At 55.3% G+C, this 8,570-nt stretch overlaps 5 protein-coding genes across 5 annotated transcripts; all 5 read right to left on the reverse strand.

The window, feature by feature from the left end:
- Positions 1 to 675: 675 nt before the first annotated feature.
- On the reverse strand, positions 676 to 2,076 carry PUNSTDRAFT_69296 (uncharacterized protein; the record flags this gene model as incomplete). The annotated part of the gene is made up of 1 exon (XM_007384039.1): positions 676 to 2,076. The coding sequence occupies one exon, from the start codon at positions 2,074 to 2,076 to the stop codon at positions 676 to 678; it is 1,401 nt and encodes a 466-aa protein (XP_007384101.1).
- A 547-nt stretch (positions 2,077 to 2,623) lies between these two features.
- Positions 2,624 to 3,333, reverse strand: PUNSTDRAFT_113754 (uncharacterized protein; the record flags this gene model as incomplete). Its single annotated transcript, XM_007384040.1, has 2 exons — positions 2,624 to 2,674; positions 2,773 to 3,333. 2 exons carry the CDS (start codon positions 3,331 to 3,333, stop codon positions 2,624 to 2,626), a joined length of 612 nt encoding a protein of 203 aa, XP_007384102.1.
- A 1,071-nt stretch (positions 3,334 to 4,404) lies between these two features.
- On the reverse strand, positions 4,405 to 5,199 carry PUNSTDRAFT_17686 (uncharacterized protein; the record flags this gene model as incomplete). Its single annotated transcript, XM_007384041.1, has 1 exon — positions 4,405 to 5,199. A coding segment is annotated over one exon (795 nt), but the record flags the coding sequence as incomplete, so codon positions are not given.
- Positions 5,200 to 6,382: 1,183 nt separating this feature from the next.
- Positions 6,383 to 6,905, reverse strand: PUNSTDRAFT_134549 (uncharacterized protein; the record flags this gene model as incomplete). Its single annotated transcript, XM_007384042.1, has 2 exons — positions 6,383 to 6,847; positions 6,900 to 6,905. 2 exons carry the CDS (start codon positions 6,903 to 6,905, stop codon positions 6,383 to 6,385), a joined length of 471 nt encoding a protein of 156 aa, XP_007384104.1.
- A 500-nt stretch (positions 6,906 to 7,405) lies between these two features.
- On the reverse strand, positions 7,406 to 8,446 carry PUNSTDRAFT_134550 (uncharacterized protein; the record flags this gene model as incomplete). Its single annotated transcript, XM_007384043.1, has 1 exon — positions 7,406 to 8,446. The coding sequence occupies one exon, from the start codon at positions 8,444 to 8,446 to the stop codon at positions 7,406 to 7,408; it is 1,041 nt and encodes a 346-aa protein (XP_007384105.1).
- Between the last annotated feature and the right edge of the window lie 124 nt (positions 8,447 to 8,570).

Consider the following 8,570-nt stretch of genomic DNA (forward strand, 5'->3'; position numbering starts at 1 on the left):
AAAGATCAGGCCGTCCATGAGAGCCGATGGCTGCCCCGCGACGAATTGCTTATCGGAGCACGCGAGATGCTTGAAGAATACGAACATGCGCACGGAATTATAACTCAGATGTCAACAGAAGAGCCTCATGCAAGAAACGTGGGAAAGCGTACCTCACAGAAGAATGAAGCGACGCCAAACCGCAAAGCAAGAGCAGTATGGAATGGCATAGCACGAGAGACAAGAGGATCACGAGGCGATAGGAGGAGAATCGCCGCAAAACGTGCAGCAAAAGTTCCAGCAAGATCGAAAGTTGCAAACAGCACAAAATAGCTTCGCAGTTGTGTATAAGAGCATTCCGAACTCACCGCTTCAAAATCGGCGAACATTCCTCGAATAGTTCTCCATAGATCACCTCAGCTCATCGTTCCAACTCTCACACCATGCCTGCTTTCTATCGCGACGCTACGCCGTTCTATCAGCGCGATGCACACACTCCTTTTTTTTTTTTTTTTTTTTTTTGGTTGTAAGCTACTCTCGGACGGACGAGCAAAGCTCGCCTCCGAGAGGTCCTTGCTTGGAGGGGTGTGTAAGAAGTGAGACATAAACGTGTAGAACATATTCATATAAGACATAGACACCATGCGGAAATGCTATTATGCACTTAGAAGTGTGAGACTCCAACCGCAGGGGGTATCATCCCCCTCGATCGCGAATTGGTTGTATACTCACTAAAACCGCATCCTTCCTAATCCAGTTCTCGGGGAGGCTCTCTTCTTCGAGGAGTGTGCCCGACCACGTGGTCAGGACTGTCTTCCTCGATACGGCTTTATTCTCGTACCTTCTCTTGTCGGCCATCGCTTGGTCGAGATGTAGTCTGTGGTTCATCTTTGCAACCCATCTATTGTGAATCTCGTTCGCGGTATGTCGTTTCTCAGGGTGCTCGCCGCGTTGGATTCTTCTTTCACACCGTATCACCCATATCAGATGGCTAGATGTCGCGATTATGATCTTCAGGAATCTACTCGCACTCCCGTCTCGGTCCCCCTTGAGGGACGCCATTCCGCTCGCTAGTATTGTTCCGAAACTCGTCCCTGGCCAGCGCCTGTTGGTCTTTTCGTTCCAGAGTTTCTCGGCTAGTTTCCATATGGTCTTACACCCGCTGCCTTTGCACTCGGTAAGTATGTGTTCCATTGTTTCCGTGCAGTCGCATACCCCGCATACAGCTCGGTTTTCGTAGTTGGTGATCTTTTCCCAGTATTCGCCGACCCGGTGGGCGTCGTGTATTGTTTTGAAGAGGAAAGCGCGTTCGTTCCTCAGCAGGGCGGGATCCCTCGTCGCTTTCCAGATGCATCCGTCTGTGGGGGGGGTGCCGTTGAGGTCTTTCGCTGCCCATCTGATGATGTCAAGGTTTATCGCGGTGCGTCTCCTTTGGCTCGGTTTTCGTGCTCTTACTAGTCGTCGGTACAGTTCGCTCTGTGTCGCGGTGCTTAGCTTTGCGCCCCGGAGCTCGAAGCCGTCGGGGATCTCGGGCCAGGGTCTGATCACTCCGTGTGAGAGTGCATCTCTTGCTAGGTCGCGTGCTTTGCTCGTCCCCTCGTGTTTCGCTCTCAGGGGGCTTAGTAGGAACGCCGTCCAGCCCTCTCGGGCTCGGATATTTGCGATCGCCGATTTCATCGCTCCCGCTTCCTCTCCTAACCAGTCTTGGTCTTCTCGGCTTTTCCTGTTCCTCGTAAGCTCTCGGATTATGCTGTCGTTCGGGACTCTGAAGATGATAGGCTTTGAGGCTGGGATCGTACTAGCGGCCTGGGCTATCGCTGTGAGGATCCCTAGGCAGTAGGTGTCCTCTTCCCGGCCTGGAACTTGGAACCCTTCATTGTATGGGCTGTTTTCCCCCGCCCATATGGCTCCCCCGAACTTTGTCTCTGTGTCCGGTCGGGAGAAGCGGGTCCCTGCAACGGCGATTACTATCGCCGATCTGTCGTCTGGGCTCGTCCTCGGGATCGGTCGTTCTCCTTTCTGTTTTGACTTTCCTGTGAACACGCGGAAGCAGTTCGCAGTTTCGTGTTCGACGTATTCGTCCTGGAAGGGGATCATTTGTTCCCGTTCTGTGTCCTCCACGTCGTCTGTGCGTGTGTTGCTGTCGAAGGCTGTCTTTGCGGGTGTTCCGCCCTGTATTTTCCACCTCGGGAGCAGTTCGTTCGTTAGCTTGGTGCAGGCTTGTCGGCATGCCTCGGGATTCTTGCATCCTCTCGCCTTGGACCGCATGCATGCCCCGCACAAGCAGTCTTTGGATTTGCGGTGTGTCGATGGCCAGAATTCCTCGAGGTCCATCGCGTTGCCCACGGTTTCGACGTCGTGGTTTTTCCGTAGGCATTTCGCTTTTGGAGTATTTTGGAGTTTTCTCGCCGCTTCAGTTGCTCCGATGTGGAGCCACAGGGGCAGTTCGGCTTTCACGTTGGCGCCGAGTTCGATGGCTTCAAGCCGTACTTCGTGTTTGATTGCGATTGCAATCATTGCTTGGAGTTCATCCGGGAGGTTGCCTCCCCTCATCTTTGGCTTCCATTCTTGTGTGAGGCAATTCAGTAGCATTCGTGGGCCGCTCTTTTGTAGTGTCTTGATCAGATTGTTTCTTATCAGCTCGTCAGCCATAAACGTCCACTTCGGGCGCCGGGGGCTTAGGTCTAGATACGCTCTGAGCCAGGTGAGTTGGATCGCTTCGTTTCTCTCCTTTAAGCAGAGTATCTTTTTGCCTCCTTCTAGGATGGGGCGCGCCATCGTGTCTCCGTTTACGGGGGGCGTCCTCTGCCCGTTCCATACGAAGCTCTGTATTTTCTTGGACAGGTGTGTTTCGACGTCCTTGGGCATGCCTTGGACCTTCGTAAGGTACTGTGTCATGCCGCCTACAACCATTTGGGTTATCAGACGTCTGCCTTCTAGCGTTGGGTGGCCCCGTTCCCAGCGCGTTAGGGCTGCGTCTATTTTCTCAATCACCGGCCCCCAGGGGGTCGCGTCGTCAATCTCATTACCTATCCATGCGCCTAGGAAACGTATCGCCGTTCCATCTTTGGATATGCTGATCCCGGCGGGAATACTCTCGTGCGAGTCATCAAGTTTTCGCGTCTCGATAAGTTGGTCTCGGTATTCCTTCGGGCCGAGGGGGATGATTGCCGTCTTGGCAACATTGAACTTTGCGCCGGAGGCCACGCACCACGTATCCAGTATCTGGGTCAGGTCTTCGAATTTGTCTTCGTGGCTGAGAACTACTGAGGTGTCGTCCGCGAATAGGGACACGATTGTTCGTTCTGCCATTCCGGGTATTAGCATTCCTTTCAGACCGGACCCTCGGATCATGCACGCTAGGGGTTCGATGGCGAAGTTGAAGAGTAGGCATGAGAGGGGGTCGCCTTGGCGTACCCCCCTCGTTACTTCGAAACGGGAGCTAATTACTCCGTTTATGATTACCGCTGTTTCCGCGCCTTGGTATAGGTGTTTTACTGTGTCGATGAACTCCTCTGGGAAGTTCATGTGTCTCAGCATATCCCATAGGTATTCGTGCTCTATCTTATCATATGCTTTTTCCTGATCCAGCGATACTAGAGCGCCCCGGAAGTCGGATTGCGCGGCGTAGTGTGTCGTCATCTTTGCGAGTTTCACTTGGTCGAAGATTGAGCGACCGGGAATGAATCCTGCTTGGTCGGGGTGTATGGCTGTCTTGGCGACTTCTGCCAGCCGATTCGTGATTGCTTTGGTGAATGTTTTGTAGTCTGAGTTGAGTACTGTGATGGGGCGGTAGTTGCTGATGTCCAGTCTGTCATTTTTTTTGTATATAGGGCACAACCATCCGACGGCGAAGTCTGTTCCCCTGCATATGCCGTGTTTCTCGACATCCTGATACACTCGTGTCATCGTTTCTACTATATCGCACGTCGGTGAGTCGCCGTCTTTCGAGGATTCGTATTTTTCGTCCAGGAACTTCCATAGCTCTGCGGGTATGCCGTCCATACCTGGGGCTTTCCCGTTTGGGGCGTCTTTCAGGGCGCGGAGGACGTTTGCCCTTGTGACTCCGTTCTTCATGTCGGTGCGTTGTTCGTCGCTTAGGCGTGTGGTAGTTTGGGATTTTACTGTAGCACGGGCCGTGTCAACTTCTTCTTCGGTGCGCTTGTCTAGGGATTGTAACTCCTCGTGGTATGTTCGCGCCGCTTCGGACATCTTTTTGGAGTTGGTTATGAATTCCGGCTCTCGTGGCGCACCATATTTCGGGTTGCGCAATTTATTCATGGTGTCGCGTGGTCTCTTATCGCTGTTGATCGCGGACCAGTATTTAGACACTACTTCGCCCTCGATCTGATCATGCGCCGTGGAGTTCATACGTTTTTGGGCATGTCTCTCTTTTCGCTTGTGGTCTATTCTCTCGCTCACCATGGCTCCCTGGATGGCTCTCTCCTCCTCCTGTACGTCCGTGTCGTTCAGGAGGTCGTCTAATTGTTCTTCGAGTCGTGCTATTTCGCTGTCTAGTCTCGGCATTGTCCCTCGTTGTATTTCCCGTGCCGCGCTCTGTACGTCGCGCTTGAACTTCGCCCACAAGGTCTGCGGGTTCCAAGTGGGCGATCTATTCCTGAGCGCGCAGGCGCGCTCTACGTCTTTCTGTGTGGTGTTGGCCAACTGGAGTATGTCCTTCGCTAGCTTCGCGTTTCGTATCATGTTCGTCGGCATTGACCATCTGCCTTTGCCTATGTAGGGTTTGCTTGTGTCTGTGAACATGACGGAGACAAGTTTGTGGTCTGTTTCGATCGCACCTGGGTGCTCAATCTCCCATCGATCGCAGCCCCGTAGGGTTTCGTCTGTGGCGTATATGCGGTCGATGCGCGAGTGTGCCCCTGTCGCGATTTGGGTATAGCTATAGGCAAGTACGTCGTCATAGTCCGTTCGCCATCCATCCAGCATGTTGAATTTTGCTTTGAGGGTCCGGAGCGCCTCCGTCGCTTCTCCGTTATCTTTGTGCATTGGGAGCCGGTCGATCTTGTCCTCCACGACGTTGAAGTCCCCCATCATCATGTCCGGTTTCGGGAGGCGGCTCGTGCGCCATGTGCGTTGTAGGGTGCGCCAGAATTCTGCGTTTTCCTTTTCGTCATTAGGTGCGTAGATTCCGAGGATTCTCAATTCGCTGTCTTGATGCCACGGTATCGTCAGTAGGCTGGCTCTGCCCGGTATCACGTCTGCCACTGTGGCTCCCTCTGCGTTCGTTAGTTCCTTGTTCAGGACGAAGGCTAGTCCGCGGGCAGCTGTGGGTGCCTCCTCGTCCGCGGTGTTCAATACTCTTAATCGTTTTTGGAAGACACTCTCGACTTGGTTACGTAGTTCGTCCGTAAGGTGTGTTTCTTGCAGTAGCAGGATGCCAATCCTGTCTTCGCGCATGAGCTGATTGACGTGGAACCATTTGTTCTTCGGTCTGTTTTGGTCTAGGTTCGTCATGTCTCCTCGTCCTCTCATGTTGAGGCTGGCTATCTTTATGGTAGCCCTCGTGTTCTTTTTGCACTTAGGGTTGCCTGGTGTTGAACCTGGTTCCGGTTCTGTCCTCGGTTCCCACAACATGTCCTCGTCTGGCTCGAAGTCCCAGCTATCCCAGGGCTGGTCGTCGTCTCCTTGGTCTTCCTCGCCGTTTAGTTCGTCTCGCATCTCGTGTTGGGGGTATTCCGGGTTGGGATCGTCTATCGGCTCTCTCTCCTCAATGTCCTCGCGTGTCGGGCTCGCGCTTACCCTCCTTGTCTGTTCCGAAGGGCTTGCGGTTGCCCTTGGTTCTCGCTCACTTATCTGCGGCGTTCGAACCTTTGAAGTTCCGCCGCAGGGCGGGGGATTCTCTATGTTTAAACTATGCGCCTCCGTCCCACGCACAGCAGACCGCAATCTCGTCCCGGGGCCGTCTCCCATATCTGGGTAACGGTCAACGCTAATTCCGTGTTCATTCTGTGTACTGCTCATGTTATTTCTTGTTTAGTGTTTTCGCAGGCTTCGCGCCTTGACATGTGTGTGTCGGGTGTGACGTGGGTGTTGTTTGACGAGTTCGTCGAGTGTTTCCTGGCTCCGCACTTATGATGGCTTCCTGGGTTTCCCGCTCCTCCTCCTTCACGCCCGCTGCGTTCGGGAGGCTGTTTGGTCGTTGCCTTCATCGCTTTGCGGTTCCCTCGCGTGAGGTTGCGGTGCGCTCGTTGATGCTTGTGGGTTCCCGGCTTTTCCGCTCGTTCTCGTGCGCCGGCTTATTGTCGTTTCTTTAGCGCCTTGTGTTTTCTAGTTTCTGCGGCCGGCGCTACATCGTTTGTCTGGCACACGTGCGTTCGGCGTGTACGGAAGGGGTGCATGGTATGTTAATTGATATCCGGTCAGCGTGTACATGGGTTGGCATCTACACGATATGTCCTTCCACCGCCCATCCCTCGTAGAGGCCCGCGGGGACATCGGGGTTGAGGAGTCCTTTGACGCGGGCCAGGAGCCAGTTCCACCACGGTATGCCTAGCAGAGGTTCTTCTACTCGGGGTATCGTTAGGAGGGTGGTTTCGCTGATTGCAGTTGCGCCTTCGATTATGATAGGTGGGTTGTGGTTTCTGGCGTTCACATGGGTGATGTTCCAGGTTTGTCCGCTTATTTTGAAGGTGATGTAGTAGTCGTCTATCTGGTCCACTGATAGTGTCCCCCAGGTTATTGCTGCGTCGTCGTATACCCTGACCTTCGTTCCTTGCCACGGCAGGGGTAGGGGGTGCTGGGGTGACCTCTCGAGCGCCTGCCAGTGCGCATCGCATCGACCGGCAAGTGTCCGTACCCCGCGTATGGGCCAGTACTCGGATCGGAAGGAGCGTGTAGGTTGATTGTCCTGGGGGTTCAAGTCGGTTTGTGGGGGTTCGTCGACTCGGTTGGGGGCTCACCGTCATAAAGGAGAGTAGATGCTTGGGTTAGAGGACGTTCTCTCCCGCTATTCTAATAGTCGCCCCTGCTTCGATTCTCATGGCCGTTAACCGAGGTCGTGGCAGAGGTGGTTCGATCTGACAATGCGAATTATGGTTGGCTGCCTTTATATGAGCGGTTGGTTCCGGGTGACGTATGGCGAGCGGTTTGCTCCGAATTGTGTCCAGGTCGTGGGCCTCGCCCTCTGGTTTGCAGGGTCAGGTTGTACGTCAGGGCACCTTCCTGGGTTGCGTCAGTGTCGGGGGTGGGGCTGTTGTTGGCATTGTCGGCGCTGAGTGTTGCACCGAGTGGCGCCCGGAGTGGCAGTCTCAGTATTGGGTTGCTCTCAGTATAGCCGTGTGCTATGGGTTGGGGCCCGTAGGCGGTAGTTCATTGAGCAGGGGTTTGTACGACATTAGGGGTAGGTGCTACGGTGTGTACGTTGGTCTATGAGTCTATATAACGAGCCGTACTGCAGCGCGGGTGTCTAGTTGCGGGCTTTACCTCTACCCTGTCCGTTGCGGCGCTTGCCCTTGTATCCGCGGTTCTTGTTGCCGGAGCCCTCGCTTTGGGTGGGCAGGGCGGCGATGACGGGGGCGATGGATTGTCCCGGCAGGGCTTGGGGGGCGGTGTCCTCGGTGTCCAGCCAGTTTGCCATCGCCGGGTAGTCGCAGATGGAGCGCTGGTGGTCGGTTCCGGAGCAATACGTGCAGCGCATCGGGTCGGCTTTCGTGCCCGTGCCCCACTTCGCCTTGAAGTGTATGGCTTGGATCATCTTGATCCATCCGGCGTGGCGCTCGGCTGGGACCGGGCACTTCATGTATACGTTCCATCGATTCTCGAAGCCCGCCGTCGCGTTGTCTCCCCGTGGGAGGCTGATGTGTTTGATGTCGACGGACTTGAGGGTTGCGTCGATGAGGGCGTCGACGTCGTCTATGTTGTTGTCGATGGCACCCGCGGTAACCATGTTGATGAAGTTCGCGTTGTTCTCGAGGTTCTGGATGATCTCCGTTCGGAGCGGCCCTATTTGTTGTGGGCGGCAGGGGAGGTTCTTCAACGATACTGCGAAGGACGGGATCGGGACGGGGTTCGGTAGGACGAAGAAGGTCCCGACTCTTGTGGACCATGCGGGTTGCGAGCGGAGAGTGTGGGCGACGTTGCGGTTTAGGCCGGTGACGAGGTAGAAGGGTTCCGCGCGGGCGTTGTTCGAGGCCGGTTGGTAGGGCAGGACGTCACGTATCTCCCCTTCGGGCGGGGCGAATTCTTCTTTTTCCGGCGGGCAGAGGAATTCTAGCGTGCTCAGGAGGAACTCCGCGCAGACGCTGGGGTTGGCGTAGTCCGCCGGGCGGGGGGGATATAGGATAGCCGCCGTGTTCATGTCCTGTTCGTTCCAGGCTTCCTTCTGCGCGGGCATGGTGTTTTCGAAGATGCCTAACCAGGTGCAGGTTTGCGGTAGCGGGAAGGGTTTCTCGTCCGGTTTTGCGTACTCCCCTTCGAAGGTGAGGAGGACAGGGGGGGGGTGCGGCATCCGGGGGGGGATCCTGCATGTGTTGGTCGGCTTGCTCGTTCTCCCCGTTTGGGCCCTGCGTGCCGACCGGATTTGTGGCGGAGGGGTTCACGGTGGGGGGGGTCGCTCCGCCGGTGGCGGGCGC

Source organism: Punctularia strigosozonata (assembly GCF_000264995.1).
Source record: "Punctularia strigosozonata HHB-11173 SS5 unplaced genomic scaffold PUNSTscaffold_7, whole genome shotgun sequence".
NCBI lineage: Eukaryota > Fungi > Basidiomycota > Agaricomycetes > Corticiales > Punctulariaceae > Punctularia > Punctularia strigosozonata.